Source organism: Haliotis asinina, chromosome 16, assembly GCF_037392515.1.
Source record: "Haliotis asinina isolate JCU_RB_2024 chromosome 16, JCU_Hal_asi_v2, whole genome shotgun sequence".
NCBI lineage: Eukaryota > Metazoa > Mollusca > Gastropoda > Lepetellida > Haliotidae > Haliotis > Haliotis asinina.
Window position 1 is genome coordinate 19,316,565 of NC_090295.1, and position 18,350 is coordinate 19,334,914.

The following is an 18,350-nucleotide window of genomic DNA, read 5'->3' on the forward strand; positions in this document are numbered from 1 at the left end:
TCCACCGACGAAATTACAAATCTGCATGAAAAGCTTAACACTTGTTGCATCATCGCTATCTTAATAGCATACCAAAAATATTTTGTATGGACAGTGGCCGTTCATGATGGTGGTACCAGTAAGAGTTTCTATTTGTCTGCCTGTTCTACGGCGACGTGTATGTAATCAAGGCTTGATGCAACAGACCATTGACTGATACAAGGAGCGAGAAGCCATGCTGCGGGATACGATACAACGTTGTTGACCAAGGGTTGCGTTAACCGAGTTCGCTCCTTTCGTAAACGAAGGCCCAGGTTTTCCTCTGGAACCTGAAAATTGGGGGCTCAGGTCGAGAGATTTATTTTGCTTTTAGAAAAAATAACATCAGGCTGCTACATCAACGTGTCACCTGAGCCCCAGGCATCACGTGATGCTCTCCTGTGTGGATAAAAGAAGCACAGATTGGAAGTTTCCTTCGTCCGGGGCGAGTTTGGCAGAGGGCTTGGTACAGATTCATCTTCAGTGATACCCATCCAGAATGATCCTGCAAGCAGCACTGCTCCTGGCTGGCCTGTCTTTGGCAAGTGGCAGTATTTGTTGCGCACCCAGGCAATTCAACGCATTCCAGCATGTCACGTATGTCAACTCGTCGACAACACTGCGTGTAAGTACCTTCCGGTAACCATGGTTCAACCATTGTTCATTATACAATCAACACAGAAAGGTCATGTTTAAAGCTATTCAAGATATAACTGCTTGTAATTATGAGTTTACACTATGTCTTCTTTAAAACTTAAAAGTAAAATAATTACATGTATTATATTTTAAAATGTTCATCAGCATGTAAGCAAATCGAAACGATTCCAGTTGTCTCATTTCTGCACACATACAGTATAACAGTCTTTTCTTTACTCTGTAATGATATTTCCCCTAAACTGTCAATCTTTCTCTGTGTCTCTTCCATACTTGCTTGTGTTGAAAATTGTTAATGTAAATGTCTATGGGGAGGGGTGTTTTTTAGTTGTACGATTTTGTCCCTAGTCCTTTTCATTTTATGAATACAATATGTATACACTAAGCAGTTGTAGTCCTCATTCCCTTTCTGTAAACTTGCATGAAATTATTTCGGTTTGACCTAAAAAGAACGACTAGCGTTATCACGGATGCTTCAGCTGAAATAATGGATGTCTCTGAAAAAGAACGAGTCAGTGCATTGTGAAAATGAATCGATTTTATTAACTTGACATAACTAAATCATCTATGAAATTGAAGTATGTTGGACCTGAGAAGAATTACAATATTAACAAAGTATATGGAGTCTACGTTTGTTTCAGTCAGTATTGCGTTCGTGTAAAACTGTAAATACTTTCCACAAGGCTGTATGACAAAACGAACGATTTCAACTTCCCAATCGTTACCTTTCATTTGTTGACCGATTACTATTGCAATACGGTGAATATACGACCCTTCTGTCTTAACACCACGACGGCCTGCAGCATTGCACTGATTCATTGTATGAATATTGTAAACAATGAAACCTAACTAGTATCGATTCAAAACCTAGTGGTTGTCGGGACAGATCCAGCAAAGGCAACGAAACACGTTTTATTTTGTAACGCTGAACATGATATTGAGGAGGTGCTACTTTCCAAAGGGTCGTAAATATACCATCGCTATCAGAACACTGCTTGGTCCTGAAAGATAAGTTCATTTTGATAATTTCAGATCAAAGCTTCCATTTCTCAACTGAGTGACTGTATGGGTATATATTCGAGTGATAGGCCGACAAGGACTAAAAGCGCTCAGACAAACTAACCCTAGGCTAAATGGTTTACTTCCGTAAGAACAACATGACAGCTTATTCTTACCTCACACATGAATGACGCTTTCTGATTGGCTAAGCGCTATTCTATTATTTTCAATGTACCCCGCTTACAGGCGATGTATTATTTTCAATGTACACGACTGGGAATTCCGAACTCTTCTGGTGCTTCACGGCAGTACTTCTATCTCGAATACCATTGAATCACGCATGAAGTACGGAAATTACCGATGTTTTGAGATTGAAAATCGATGGAAGGGAGATAACTCTAAATCTGTTTACATTGTGTCGTCTGCAAAATGGCGATTCGCCTCGCATTCAATAGAAGTGCTTCAAACAGCTCGAAATTAAAACTCGGGTGTTCGGTAAGATAAATACGTTGTTCACTGGTCCCTCGGGGTCCATGGGCTCATGTACCCCCGAGGTTTGTTTATGTTCCCCTCGCCCATGGACCCCTCGTGACCAGTGAACAACTTATAATGTAGTTAATCTGTGAGCGGGACCATTACATGTAGTTCATATGGTATGTAGTTCTTGTGTGAGGACACTGGCTAAACGCCCCAATGACAAAAAAAGACACCCTCGGTGTACAATATACTTTTTGGGGAACATTAGCAACATATATCATAGTGTGTGGAGAATACCTGGACAACAAATGCTAATCTATTTGACCACTGCAACCAAGTAGGACTTTTATTGGAATTTTCTTGGTAAACACATACCTATGTACCGGTAGCCTGACACCACTTTTATTGTTCCTAAGAACTTCCATGATGCAGTGTGATGTACTAGACGTGACCATCTTAACCCCTCATATACAGGTGGTGAAGGATGGTCATCCTAATAAACGCAATACTCGCTGACAGATAAAGCCTATTCTCTGAAACGATATTTAGCAGACTTCATTCTATTGTTAAAATAACAATATCGTCCCTGAGGAGCCTGGGTATTACGACGTAAATGCTGGGTGTATATGGATTTCATGTATGTTATTTACCTGCATTGTCAGAAGTGGGAGGAACTGCTTAGGAGATATCGTGTTGTCACCTGTCAAATCAACATCAAACGAGAGGGTATTTATCCCATGGGTAAAATTTTTGCAATGTCTTTTTTTTTTTCTTTTTTTTTTTGTCATGGGGGCATTTAGCCTCGGGGATTTTTGTCCCAGGGCATACTGTCCCGGTGGACTTATTGTCTGCCCACCAATGTTCGGCCGAGTAGCGTTGTGTAATATGTTGTTCGATTGGGAAATGTATTCAATTTGCTATTGTTATGTTGGTTGTCAGAATATTCATGGCATATGATATAAACGATTCTTAAGTACAGTTTGTATATATACATATAAAATCACATACCATAACCTCCTAACATGTGTCAATGAATTTAAACCATCAGTTATTGAGAATGACGTGATTTAGGTTGTGGGGAGCGACAACAGTCAATTTAATCTAGAGCCTGGTAAACAGTCATCTTAGTTTATCATCAATGGTTGTTTCAAACTGAAGAATACAAAATAGTTTGTCATGTTGTTTTAAAGTTTCTCCTACCTAGGTTTCCACTTTTCGAATTTAACTTCAGCCGGCGTCAGGTCGAAATGAAATGTGTTTGATCCCCTTTTGTACATTGTAAGGAAACGGTTGTATATGTACATGGCACTATGTAAGGATATCTTAATTCTTTCATCATCTATGCATGTTTTTTAGAAAAACTAAATCCAAAGAAATTTTCTTTCGTAAATATTGTTGAAGTGTAATAAAATTACTTTCTTCCTAAATAAGAACATGCCGATTATGATTTTTAGTAAATCCGTTTTCTACATTTTTAAAGTACAACACCTGTCCCTGGGGTATTTTTGTACCATTCTTTTTGCACTTCTTTTCGTTTATACATTATGCAAACTTCTTGCTATTGTTTTGGACAATTCTGAATATTTTCAATCAAAATCATGCGTATTTTCAGGCATTGTACTTCATCGTTTACGACGCTGTCAATGAAAGATTCCTCGTCAGCGGCGACCGCAGCAACAACAAATTCGTCGGAACCACCAAAGTAATCTACGACTACAGGAACGTAAGGAAGCCCTTCAAAGTTCTTTACGTCTGGAGTGTGATATCCCCGATAAATTGTTGTATAGTGCCTTAGTGGGCAAGAGGCGTTTTGTATATCACTCGTTTATGCCCTTGCTTTCGTATGAGGTTAAACCTTCATGCTATGAACATTTTTCACCTGTGAAGGTCTGGATAGAATAGGCCTTTAGCAACCCATGTTTGCCATAAAAGGCGATTGTGCTTGTCGTAAGAGGCGACTAACGGAATCGGGTGGTCAGACTCACTGACTTGGTTGTCACATGTCATCAGTTGTCGGTTTCTCAGATCGGTGCTCATGCTGTTGATCACTGGATTGTCTCGTCTAGATTCCATTATTTACATATCGTCGCGATATAGCTGGAATATTGCTGACTGCGGCGCTTACTCACTCACTCACTCCAACAAAATTACGTCTTCGTGTAAGGTGACAGTGAGTGAGTGAGTTGGATTTTACGTCGCTTTTACCAATGTTATACCAGTCCACCCAGTCGTGAATGGATACCTCCTGAGGATTAACTTGGCGCGCCTTGTGACTCCGCGAGTTGTACGATCCTCAGGGAATTGAGACTGAAAATACGACGTTGACTTTGACACCGAACGAGCGAGGTAAAATCAAAGCGTTTTGAACATGCATGTCGATCCAAATAATAATACCAATACCCATGTGGGAAATCGAACCAGGACCCTCGCTGCGACAAGCGAACGCTTCACCTTCTGGACCACCACATCTCCAATGCTGGGTGGTAGTAATCACAAGTATAGGAATGATAGCAATTTCTGTTTTGTTTTTAGGGTCTTGCGTACAGCATTGACGCATTGGCACGCACATGCTCAAAATACTCTCTTCAGGGACAATTCGAGGATCAGCAAAGTGTCTGTGTTCCAAGTAAGTGATTTCAAAATATATCGACCAGTATATATATGTTCCGTCCCTCGAACTCTAAACGGAGTTGGTCATTTATATACATTCGATTATAACGTAAGTGAGCGTTAAGTATAGATATACGGATTATGCGTCATCGTGTTATGAACCACCGATGTAGCTGGTCCGGAATCACATCATTTACAGGCCTCAGATCCCATCGCCGATTGATTGATTGATTGATTGATTGATTGATTGATTGATTTTTTATTTTTTTATTTATTTATTTATTTATTTATTTATTCAAAATCACGGTCTCACAAGCATTCGATATAGCTGACTCACAAGCATACAGTTTGGAAATGTTTGGGGATGTTTCCACTTGTTCATATATGCTGTGAAATGTACGCGCATCTTATCCATAACACATAATGTTTACTCTCAGGCGACGCTGTGTCATTGGGCCCTTTCTTTTATGGCTACAACCGGAACAGACTGAATTCACAATCGTACACTTACAACAGCACCACCGCCGACGGGAGGCGTCAGAACGTCGTGACTACCGTGACTGAGAGTGACTGTGTACCAGTAGTCGTTACCAGGACCACGACAGGAGGCGGAGGTTGGTATGAATGAGTTTAGTTTAACGCAATACTCTGCAATATTCCACCTACATGGCGGAAAGGCTGTTTGGGAGAACGGAGATGAGCGAGATATTGAGTGAACGGGCAAGCGTGAACTCCCGATTTGAACAGGGCATCAAAAATATCGTTGATCATGTAAACTTAATCTCGACTTCTGTCAGATTTTGTCGTGTCAGCAAAGTTTACAAAGCGTGGCAGAATCTGTGGTCTTAATATTCGTCAATATTCTTTTCCATCGCATGTAATTTCAATCATATCATAAGTGTGTGTAGATGCCGCAACGCGTTCAAATGTGAATCATATTTAGAGATATTATAACTTCCTTTTATACCTCTGGTGTTCAACACAGTATGAAAATCTCCCAAATGCTTTACCTGGCGAAGATCAAATTATTATCAGGCCGTCGTGATATTGCACATATTGCTCAGTGTGACGTGAAAAGTATACAAGGCAAAGCTGCTGACTGTGAAATATCCTCTTCCTCTTCAGAAGGAAATTCTCTTTACATCGTCGGTTACAACGACTTCTATCCCGGCATCAGGGACATCACTGTCTTCGACATTCCACCCTACTGCTGAAGCTGATACCGTACGTACTTAGTAAAGATGTTCCGCAATACTTTGCGAACACCAAATTCTTACATATCAGACAATATAACATACCAATATCACTCAATAAGAATTAAATAAAAAATACTCACTCGAAGGCATGATGACTAACATTCACATTTCTCACTCTGACTCAACATTAAATAATAACATTTCACTCAATGAGACCATCAACATCATATACCATCTTTCACCTTCATCTGTACTTCAAGCCTTAAACAGCAAGATATAATCGAGGATTTCAAATAAATTTGGTTATTTTACTTTGAAATGGCGTCTCTTAATACTCTCACATTTCAATTTAGAACACGTGCAATTTGACTTACACTAATCTGTTCAGTAAAAATTACATGTACAACGTTTTCACCTAGCTTCTGCCTATATACATGTGTACACCCTCATATATGTAAGCAATTTTGTATGTGCTTGATGATGTGATTACCAACACATACGTGGAACTTGAAATGCTTACGCCATATCGCTGCCACTGATGTCAGAATCACATCCAAGGCGTCAACGTTTCACTTCATTTCACCAGTCCTGAAAAGGAGCTCCACTGATTGCTAACTTCATTCCACATTGACTGTAAAATACTTCTGTATGCCTACAAGTGTTTCACAAAATTGCTTCCTCTTACCCGCAACTATTCAACATCTTTCGTCCTCCGAGTCCTCTGAGGTTTACGAAAGCAAAAACTTTTCACAGTTCTAAACATTCAGCCCTCAGCTTTTAGCAAAAGAACATTCAATTATGCATCAGCACAAACATGGAACTGTCTACCCTGTCTTTCAAGTTAAACATAAAGACCGTTGTCTTCTCCCAGGTTTCCCCTTGCTACGCACAGAGCATAGAACTGCGAGTAGTGCGCAATAGAAAATGCGTTATTATTGAAATGGGATACAAAGACATAAAAAAGACTATATTATTCCACCATAAATCCCATCTTTTTTCATCAAACAGCAGAACAGTGACAGCTAAACGCTGAACTTTCACTCAATGGCACATTCAACATTACACGCTGACAATGACATGGCAAGGGTGAAGACTTTTATGATTAGACAATTTCTTTCTTGCTGTTTCTTTCTTGCAGTGAATGCGGTGTAGATTCTTACACCGTTATCAAGCAAAAGATGCTAAACATATGCACAAGGAGAAATATATACATGGCAGGGACACATCATACCAGCTTCTAGAATGCCACTTAAAGAAGTAATGACATGCCAGTAAAATGGTTTTACTATAATGTTTCGTAAATATTTTGCCAACATTTATTCTGTTTGTTTCCTAATTATGAGTTACTTTCGTTATACTAAAACATTAAAGCCTGTAATTTACTAAAATATTAAATGTGCCACTATGGAATTTAAAACGACACCTACGTGGAGTTCCTCAAAAACTACACGAACTTGTTTTCTTCTGTTTCAGGACAGTCATTGTTGAAAGGAAACGGAACCTGCATATGTAGTTATCGAATCAGTGTAAGATTGTCTATCTTGCAAGATGTTCACGATATGATTAATAATAAAACGAATTTCATATAAAAAAGTGTCTTAGACTGTATTGACGATAATCCGCAATGTTGCATGTGGGTTATACCGGATTCAGGCTTGGAGTGAGTTAGTAAATGTAGTTTTACGCCGCTTTTAGCAATATCACGGCGGGGAACCCCCTTGTAAGGAATACAGCCCGGATCTACGGCGTAAAGAGCGGACGATCAAACTTCTTTGCCACACCACTGCCCTTATGCAGGCTTAGAACTAAGCGACAATTATTTTGTCTCTTTCGTTAAATGTGATGTTTTTTATGTTTTTACTTATGTTTTACTCTTTTAAAGGAACGGAGATTTGCTTGTGACAAACGATATGACTTCTAACAAAAATTCAAAACCATTCACTTGACAAAACACTAAATCAGTGCCATGTATTTAAGTGAGAGAGTGGCTTTGTTTTACGCAGCACTAAACAAGACAATGTGTTTAAAAAACTGATTTTAGTGCCCAGCATGTCAAGTGAAGTCTGCGTTGTGCTGCGGGCATATGGGGCTTAAATGCCATGAATCTAGGGGACCTAAACAAGTAGAAGAACACATGTCATGACATGCGAAAGAAGAACACATGTATTGGAACCCTGGACGAGCAACGCAGAGTTATCGTCTTAAGACTTGATATGAAATGGATATAACACTCCGATTATTCTAGGTGATCTGGTAAATGGCATGTGGGCGAGGAAAGCAGTGCTTGAGCAGTCAAAGGGAGGTAACTGTGGCTTTCCTCTGTTGAAACATGGGCTGACCGCTGCGCATAAGGAACAAGCCACAAACTGTAATACCTGTTCAGTTTATGACTAATCAGTCAGAGTTAAATAGGGATGGTTTTCTAACTGTGATACTGTTGGGGATAAACAACGAATTAGATTGCTCAGGGTTCGAAGTTACCCAAGGATCGTCAGAAACCCCTGTGCGAACTCTACACAAGTACACAACGGAACTTATATATATACAAATCCAATCTTTTTCACTGTCCATGACTTTGACTGCACCCAACAAGTGATATGCAGGTCAGAATATAGCTATTCTGACAGAGGCAATAGGGCCTGTGTGTCTCGGGATGCGTTACTTCCGGTTTCCGGCTCAATTTGCTGACGTCATCTTGGTATATGCGAGACGGGGCCCACTTTAGTTCCGGTACAAGATTAGCATCGGTAGGTTTTTACAGCTCGGAATGTCCAGACCATCATACGCCACGGCCTCAGTACCAAACCATGAGCTGCACTTGGTAGATGGAAAACTGATAAATTATTCCCTGATCAATCTATGAAAGGAATTATGCCGTTTTGGCAAAAATCCACAACAGGGTGGGGGACACTCAAAACGGTCTTCACTGATTTTATCCCAAATGCGGGAAATTGAAACCGTGTCCTCAGCGTGACGAGAGGATACTTTAACCACAAGGCTAGCCCATTGCACCCCATCTACCCCAACTTTGAATAAGTGTTTCCAACATTCACAGGTGGATAATTCTAGTTTGCTCTAAAAAGAAAATAAAGTTGGAATAAATTCAGTTTATTGTGACGATGGTCTGTTAAGACAATTGGCATTCAAACTGAATGAAGTTTCGTAAAACATTTCAATTCTTACCGAAAGTTGGGCACATATTGGCCTGATCAAGACCGCGTGGTCTGTGGTGAACAGATCGATAAAACTCTTCTCTGAGTGTTAACATCACAATGGCCATGGACTAACGACCTCGTCCTTAGAGGGACAGTGGGGTAGCTTAATGGTAAAAGCGTCCGCGCGTCACCCTGAAGACACGGGTTCGATTCCCCACAAAGGGCACAATGTGTGAAACTCATTCCTGGTGTCCAGACCCGTCCAGAATAGGCCTTCAGCGATCCATACTTGCCATTAAAGGCGAATATGCTTGTCGTGAAAGGCGACTAACGGGACTGGGTGGTCAGGTTCGCTGGCTTGGTTGACACATGGCATCAGTTCCCAAAGATCGATACTAATGCTGTTGATCACTGGATTGTCTGGTCCCGACTCGCTTATTTACAGATCGCCTCCATATAGCTGGAATATTGCTGAGTGCGGCGTAAACTAAACTCACTCACTCACTCACTCCTGGGGTCCACAGCCGCGGTATTGTTGGAATATTGCTAAAAGCGGCGAAATACCAAATATACTCACTTATAGTTCGACGTATAGCATGTGTGCCTCCGCTTCTGTCAGTTTGAGCAACTTTTGCTGATTCGTTACTGCCAGCTATTGCCTGTGTCCTTATGTATTACTGGGACCAAGAAATACGTAAACAATTCAGCGTGACAAGCGAACGCTTTAAAAACTGGGCTACCCCAACGACCCTTAGGAATATGAACAGATTTATTTATCAAAACATGATATAAACATCCTCAAGCAATCGATCTCATTTCTTTGCCAACAAGCCACAAATGTATTCTGTCCTTTGGAAAAGTCACGTGAATAATGTTTCTTTGGTGCTCGTGAAGGTTGGGGTTAGAATTGATACTCAAACACCCATGCTAGTTAAAAGAGGCGAGTAGTCAGACACGGGTGGTCTGACACGCTGACATAGTTGACACTAGATGCCGTTGGTGTTGATCACTGGACTGCCTGATCCAGAATCGATTATTTACATACTCAAGCCGTATACTGGAGGGACAAATGGGCCGAAGAACTGATATTGCTACTGATCCGTCCCGCCGTTCAATCATTCAGCTTGTTAACCATAACACAACAGCCAATACATCACTTCCGGTGTTATGGAAGAGTGTTATCGCTCATTTTCACCAACGTACTTTATGAAATTGCAGATGTTTCAAACTGTGCGTTCCGGAATTGATTGCATTATTATCATAATAGGACACTTACAGCGCACATATCCACGCAACTAGTGCTTGCTCAAAGCGCTGGTATTTCCACCCGCGATCACTGGATGTCAACTACAAAGGCACATCATATTCCCTTAGGCGTATACAACTCTTGCTGCTTCTAGGTGCACCAAGTTGATTGAGGCTTTCTCATTCTAACGAGGTACCCATTCACAGCTGGGGCCAGGACACATGGTTACAATATTTGTCCAGGTTCACTGCACGTTGCTGAACCCGCAACTTGGTGTTTGCACTTAGTCACCATCTGGTCATGTACCAACGGATTCATGGATGTGTACTAAACACTAAGGGTTGTGACAAAACAGAGAGAGTCTGCACACAGAGTTGACGCCAAATGTTTTACACCCGTTAACAGGTGGGCTCGATTCTGACAACTCAGCCTCGCCTATGCCTATCACTTGTCACTTCGCCGAAATTTATTCCAAGGTCAAAAAGGGAAACCATACTAATTGGGACTTTCTACAACAAGTTTCATATACTGAACCTTAGCTTAGATAACATGCACTGTTGTATTCATAGATGCGCGGCCTCATATAATATATAATACGGCCTTTGTAGGAAGCGCGTGTATTAATTTTATTATTATACAGACATTGCCAATATATTCCAACGAGTCATTAAGCCATACCAGAGTGAGTGAGTGAGTTTAGTTTTACACCGCACTCAGCAATATGGCGGCGGTCTGTAAATAATCGAGTGTGGACCAGACAATCCAGTGACCAACAACATGAGCATCGATCTGCACAATTTGGGAGCCGATGACATGTGTCAACCAAGTCAGCTAGTCTGACCACCCGATCCCGTTAGTCGCCTCTTACGACAAGCACAGTCGCCTTGTATGGCAGGCATGGGCTGCTGATGGCCTATTCTTCCCGGACCTTCACGGGTCATCAAGCCGAGGATCCGGGTTTGATTACGACATGGGTAAAGTCCGAGAATCCCAAATCCGGTGTTCTGTTCCTGGAATACTGCGAAATGCGGATCAAAGACGTACTCACTTCGTTACGCCGAAGACCCGATTTCGATTTCCCCCTATCGGTACGGTACCACGAGTGAAGCACACTTCATTCATTTCTTGATTTCTGGAAGATCCTAAAATGCAGAAACTGCTGTCCTTCCTTTTATAGAACATTAAATGTCTATATCTGAACATGAAGAGGATTGTACGAATGAAATCCTTTGATATGACGGTAAAATCCAAAACTGTGATGTAAATTATAGAGAGGAACCCGGAGGAAATGAGGCTTCGGGTTTGTATTTTGTGAGGAGTGATCGCACAATGGATAGCATTGGAGGACTTGCCCCGTTATCTTCAGATATTTTTCAGTCTTCACACCGTGTACTCGCTGAAACGAATTATAAAAGAATAAAACAAATCAGATGATTTAACTGATCCAACTTCGCACAGATTAATTTAGATTATATACCTTTTGGGACTTTTGGTTTACAAAAAGTCCGAAAAAGTCTAATAAATAATTTTCAAACATTTGTTATGTTTGGGATTGCAAATATTACAAAAGCAATACACGGCCAGCTGAAAAGAGCACCTAATGGTAACCAACAGATAGAAGGTTAAGTCAAGTCGTTCCAATGTTTCCGAAATATGGGGTTTTAAAAAATAGAGATAATTGGAAATCGAAATTAAAATTCTTATAGATAGTTACTTCTCTGAGGAATTCAAATTCATGGTTTATGGGAACCGCTGGGAACCATATAAAATTCAAGTACAAGTATTTACACAGATGAGCTCTTTCCAGAATAAACCAACGAAATAATGCTCATTGAAAATTATTTCATACACTATATAATCATAATAAACTGAATGATGACATAAAGAAACATTATAATTATGAAGAGACAGTAAAATATGCACCAGTTAAAGATCACATATACTCCAGAGGGTGCAAAGGCATAAATGACTCATTGACATCGTTATAAATGAAACCCCGTCATTAAAACTGCTCATTTCGATCTTTAATTACCTTAAATCGACCTTTTTGACAACAGTGCACAATTCCCAGCCGCAAACAAACTTTCAACCAATCGTCTCCGTGACGTAATAGTAGATACAGATTAGAGGGTCTATGCAGAACTCATCTACATTTCAGGGGGTAAACTATTTCGTTTACAGGTTTGGACAAACTTGAAATCGCGAAAGCTCTTGTGAAAAATTAAATTACTTTTTAAAGGTCACATATACTCTAATAGGGTACAAATGCAAAAGCAGTTGCTGACATCGTTATAAATGAAACCCCGTCATTAAAACTGCTCATTTCGATCTTTAATTACCTTACATCGACCTTTTTGTCAACAGTGCACTATTCTCAGCCGCAAACGAAATTTCAACCAAGGTTGTAATCCGTGTTAGGTTGTATAAACCTACACGTTATTTGTCATTACTCACTTGATGCTCAGTTAATGAATTTATAACAGGTATAATTAGTGGTAACGCCACTTAGATTACCCCACAAAGGCCCCCATTTGGCATTTCTTTTGTCTGGATCGACCAAAGGATTAACCGATAACACCTGATTGATTGATTGGTGTTATGGGGATTTAAATGGATTTGTCAAAAGGTAGTGTTTATGTCTGTACATTTACTAATCTATACTGAATACACTCTGTCGTGTCTGTGTCTATGTAAAACAACACCCTTCTTTCAAAGGAGTAACCGCCAATACATTGATTGATTGGTCATTATTGGCAAACTAAATAACTTTTTAAAAGGAATGACGCACATTATGTAATTAGTTGCCAGGTGTGCTATCTTGGGTGACCAATGAAACTATACAGCAATGTGAAAAACCAAAAACGATACTTCACATTTTCGTATATTAGACTGTTAAAAGACACATCACTTGGGAAATCTGCAGATGGATTATATATCACTTAAGTTGTTTCAAAGGCATTTTAGAAGTTGGAGGAATCAAACTAAAAGTGCTTTATGGTTCAACTTCTTTATTATACAAGGTCACAACGTTTCGAGACAGATTCTAGTCTCTTCTTCAGGTGAGGTGAGGAAAAAACTGAAGGGTTGTAGTATATATACACAGAACAGTAGACCGATAACAATGGGTAACAAGATATACAGGTTTGTATTGATTGATGTACAGGCTTCGATTGATGTACAGGCTTCGATTGATGTACAGGCTTCGATTGATTGATGTACAGGCTTCAACTTATGTACAGGCTTCAACTGATGTTAACGAGTACTGGTAAAGATGTTTGGATAAAGATTAGTCACTGAGGATAAGGTGGTTCCATGCATTGGGTAAGTAAACACCTCCGTCTCTGTTGATTGAGGGCTTGTTCCGCTTGATTGCAATGGCTTCTAGGAGCTTGCGTTTTTTGAAGTCACTGGCGTTCCTAACTAATGTCCTGGTGTTGTCCCAAACAATCTTGTGATTGGGGTTGTGCATGATGTGTTCACATACGGCAGACTTCTGATCCAAATTTTGAAGTGATGTTTTGTGCTCTTTTAACCTGATAGTCAGTGGTCGACCTGTTTCACCAATATATGTCTCTTTACAACTACATTGGATCTGGTAGATGCATCCTGCTGGATTGTTGCATTTAGGTGTTGTTGGCCCGCGTCCATTAGCTGATAGTAGCGTTTTGAGGTTGGTGTCGCTACGGAAGGTGACGTCTATTCCTGTTGTTTTCTTGATGAGACGGCTGATGCGATGACTTATCTGGCCATGGTATGGTATGTTAATTCTGATGGGGGAAGGGTCTGGTTTAGTTGACTTGGGAGTTTCTTTCAGGGTCTTGGTGATGGTGTTGCTGACTAGATGAGGTGGGTACTCGTTAAGGTCTTGGAAGGTTGGTTTCGGGTGTTTTAATTCGCTGTGGAGGCTGTCAGGACTGCAGACTGCTTTTGCTCTTCGTGCCAGGGTAGTTTTGGTGAGTGAACGTTACAAACCAAGTAAATTTAGCAAGTGAAGAAATTTATCGCGCAGTATTTTCACTTCGACCCCGACCTCGCTTAGGTCATGTTACAGGTTGTGTCATGCAAACTCCTTTTAGTAATGATTCAAATACACATTTATGTAGTTTTGATTTTCTAACTTGATGAGAACAAACCACACATAATCTCATTAATTCAAATTGATTTGACTTCACGATTTTCAAAAATGGCGGCGCCCTGTCTCGGGATGAATGCTATTTTAGTTTGTTTTCATCGACTTACAAAGGGACAATTACATTCTACTGCTAGTAAAATATATATTTTATTGATGGACAATAGGATTTTGAATGACATTGCTTATAACATAAAACTTTCACTCTTGGAAGTGAGGTGGAGGTCAATATAACATTGCTTGCAATATAACTGTCACTTCGACCCCCACCTTGTGTTATGTTAAAAGTTGTGTCATGCAAAATCCTTTTGGCCAAGATTCAAATGCATATTTAACTACCCATAAAAGTAGTTTTCATTTTCTAACGTGATGAGAACAAATCATAATCTCAATAATTCTAACGGACTTTAGCCCGTGACTTCACGATTTTCAAAAATGGCGGCGCCCTGTCTTAGGATGAAGGCTATTTAAGTGTGTTTTCACCTACTTACAAAATCAAAATTACTTTCTACTGGTAGTAAAATATGTATTTTATTGATGGACATTAGGATTCTACATTACATTGCTTATAACAAAACAATTTCAGTCTTGGAATCGGTCAATATAGGGGTCAATATGTTATTACTTACGATAATATTGTAACCTCGTTTCCGAGGAAGAAAGCGTTATATTCATGCAAAATCCTTTTGGTCAGCAATGTATAGTAAGCAGACTTCATTTTATAAACTCGATGAAACTTGAACTCCATTTTCTATCCTGGACGCGTGGTAAGGGGCGAACCATCCGATTTAGTATACACCACAGGCTTCCACAACCATTGCTTCGCACACACAAACGACCAGTTTAAGCACAAACTACGGAGTCTGATGGAAATCTGTGCATAGTGACACCATCACCCGACCCCAAGGAACAATTGACGGCAACACAACAATTCGGCATGTCTTTAGTGACGTCGAGAAATCAGCAAAATGACGGGCTTCCTACACATTTTCTATACATTTAACGGGAAATCGTTCCTTCTATGACGTCACTGTGGGGCTCTGGCGACTGAGTTACGTAACCTGTCTGCGGTTTCGTTTGCGGGCGAGAGAGAAGCAGAAGGCTTTTTAGCAACTTTTAAGCGCTTGGTATTAATTAACCACGAGTTGTTTTTTTACAAATGGTGTTTCACTTATGACTAACCAAAAGTCTTTCATATGCAGTGATAAATGGAGTACCAAAAATTGAGTTTAGTGGTCCTTTAAAAGACTGACGCACATTATGCAATTAGTTGCCAGGTGTGCTATCTTGGGTCACCAAATACACTGTACAGCAATGTGAAAAACCTGAAACGATACATCACGTTTTCGTGTAGAACCTTAATATATTAGACTGTTAAAAGACCCATCACTTGGGAAATCTACAGATGAATTATAGATAATTCGATTTTGCGGTTATTGATAGATACATTCCTCGAACTAGGTAATAGCCTGACATTGCACCTATAGCTTTAACTTGTTTTATTTTTAATATTGGCATTTTCTTTTTATCAAGTTGTCGTAGCTTTCAACAGAATCACTGTTTTCGTCGTGAAGTGTAACAATACAGACGACATACACTAGGGCGTTACAAGTTGTGTCATGCAAAATCCTTTTGGTTATGATTCAAATACATATTTAACTACAAGGCGGGGGTCAATATAATATTACTTACGATAATATTGTCCCTTCGACAACAACCTCGTTTCCGAGGAAGAAAGCGTTATATTCATGCAAAATCCTTTTGGTCAGCAATGTATAGTAAGCAGACTTCATTTTATAAACTCGATGAAACTTGAACTCCATTTTCTATCCTGGACGCGTGGTAAGGGGCGAACCATCCGATTTAGTATATACCACAGGCTCTCACAACGCTCGCTTCGCACACACAAACGACCAGTTTAAGCACAAACTACGGAGTCTGATGGAAATCTGTGCATAGTGACACCATCACCTGACCCCAAGGAACAATTGACGGCAACACAACAATTCGGCATGTCTTTAGTGACGTCGAGAAATCAGCAAAATGACGGGCTTCCTACACATTTTCTATACATTTGACGGGAAATCGTTCCTTCTATGACGTCACTGTGGGGCTCTGGCGACTGAGTTACGTAACCTGTCTGCGGTTTCGTTTGCGGGCGAGAGAGAAGCAGAAGGCTTTTTAGCAACTTTTAAGCGCTTGGTATTAATTAACCACGAGTTGTTTTTTTACAAATGGTGTTTCACTTATGACTAACCAAAAGTCTTTCATATGCAGTGATAAATGGAGTACCAAAAATTGAGTTTAGTGGTCCTTTAAAAGACTGACGCACATCATGCAATTAGTTGCCAGGTGTGCTATCTTGGGTCACCAAATACACTGTACAGCAATGTGAAAAACCTGAAACGATACATCACGTTTTCGTGTAGAACCTTAATATATTAGACTGTTAAAAGACCCATCACTTGGGAAATCTACAGATGAATTATAGATAATTCGATTTTGCGGTTATTGATAGATACATTCCTCGAACTAGGTAATAGCCTGACATTGCACCTATAGCTTTAACTTGTTTTATTTTTAATATTGGCATTTTCTTTTTATCAAGTTGTCGTAGCTTTCAACAGAATCACTGTTTTCGTCGTGAAGTGTAACAATACAGACGACATACACTAGGGCGTTACAAGTTGTGTCATGCAAAATCCTTTTGGTTATGATTCAAATACATATTTAACTACAAGGCGGGGGTCAATATAATATTACTTACGATAATATTGTCTCTTCGACAACAACCTCGTTTCCGAGGAAGAAAGCGTTATATTCATGCAAAATCCTTTTGGTCAGCAATGTATAGTAAGCAGACTTCATTTTATAAACTCGATGAAACTTGAACTCCATTTTCTATCCTGGACGCGTGGTAAGGGGCGAACCATCCGATTTAGTATATACCACAGGCTCTCACAACGCTCGCTTCGCACACACAAACGACCAGTTTAAGCACAAACTACGGAGTCTGATGGAAATCTGTGCATAGTGACACCATCACCCGACCCCAAGGAGCAATTGACGGCAACACAACAATTCTTGACGTCGAGAAATCAGCAAAATGACGGGCTTCCTAAGCTTTTTCTATACAACTAACTGCAAATCGTTCCTTCTATGACGTCACTGTGGGGCTCTGGCGACTGAGTTACGTAACCTGTCTGCGGTTTCGTTTGCGGGCGAGAGAGAAGCAGACGGCTTTTCAGCAACTTTTAAGCGCTTGGTATTAATTAATCACAAGTTTTGTTGCTGGTTTTTTTTTTAAATGGTGTTCCGTTTATGACTAACCAGAAGTCTTACATATGCAGTGATTAAAAGAGTACATTGAGACTAAATTGAGTTTAGTCGTTCTTTAATGTCGGGTAGAAGAAGAATATACAATCAAATTAGCTTTCTTGACGTCATGGCTCATCCCAAGGTAGCAAGAGAATATTATCAGCAATCCAAAAGGTATATCAACTACCAACACGTAAAGGAATTACCAGAATTCGAAAATTGAATTTACTTCCACCAAATAATGTATACTATTCAAAACAAGAAACACATAGGCGATTTTAAAAATATATTAATTATCTATTGTGTTCAAACTGTCATCAAAATATGCAACAAAGGTGTTGATAACACGTTTTAGTAAAAAAAGTGAAAAATCGATTTTACCTGACAATGCTGACTTGAAAATTATGGAATCAGTTTTGAAGGATTCCGATACTGCAAGTTACATATAAAATATGATCAGTGAAATTTCCTACACTGACTCCACATTTTGTTAAGTTACAAATGTTGATTCTAACCACGTGTTACCTGACAGCTGAAACATAACTGAT

The 18,350-nt window shown here is 39.8% G+C and overlaps 1 protein-coding gene across 1 annotated transcript; it reads left to right on the forward strand.

Moving 5' to 3' along the window:
• The first annotated feature begins 517 nt into the window (after positions 1-517).
• LOC137268606 (ependymin-related protein 1-like) lies at positions 518-7,518 on the forward strand. The gene is made up of 6 exons (XM_067803178.1): positions 518-643; positions 3,761-3,871; positions 4,681-4,774; positions 5,196-5,372; positions 5,884-5,982; positions 7,428-7,518. The coding sequence occupies exons 1-5, from the start codon at positions 518-520 to the stop codon at positions 5,970-5,972; spliced, it is 597 nt and encodes a 198-aa protein (XP_067659279.1). The 3' UTR covers positions 5,973-5,982; positions 7,428-7,518.
• Positions 7,519-18,350: the final 10,832 nt, after the last annotated feature.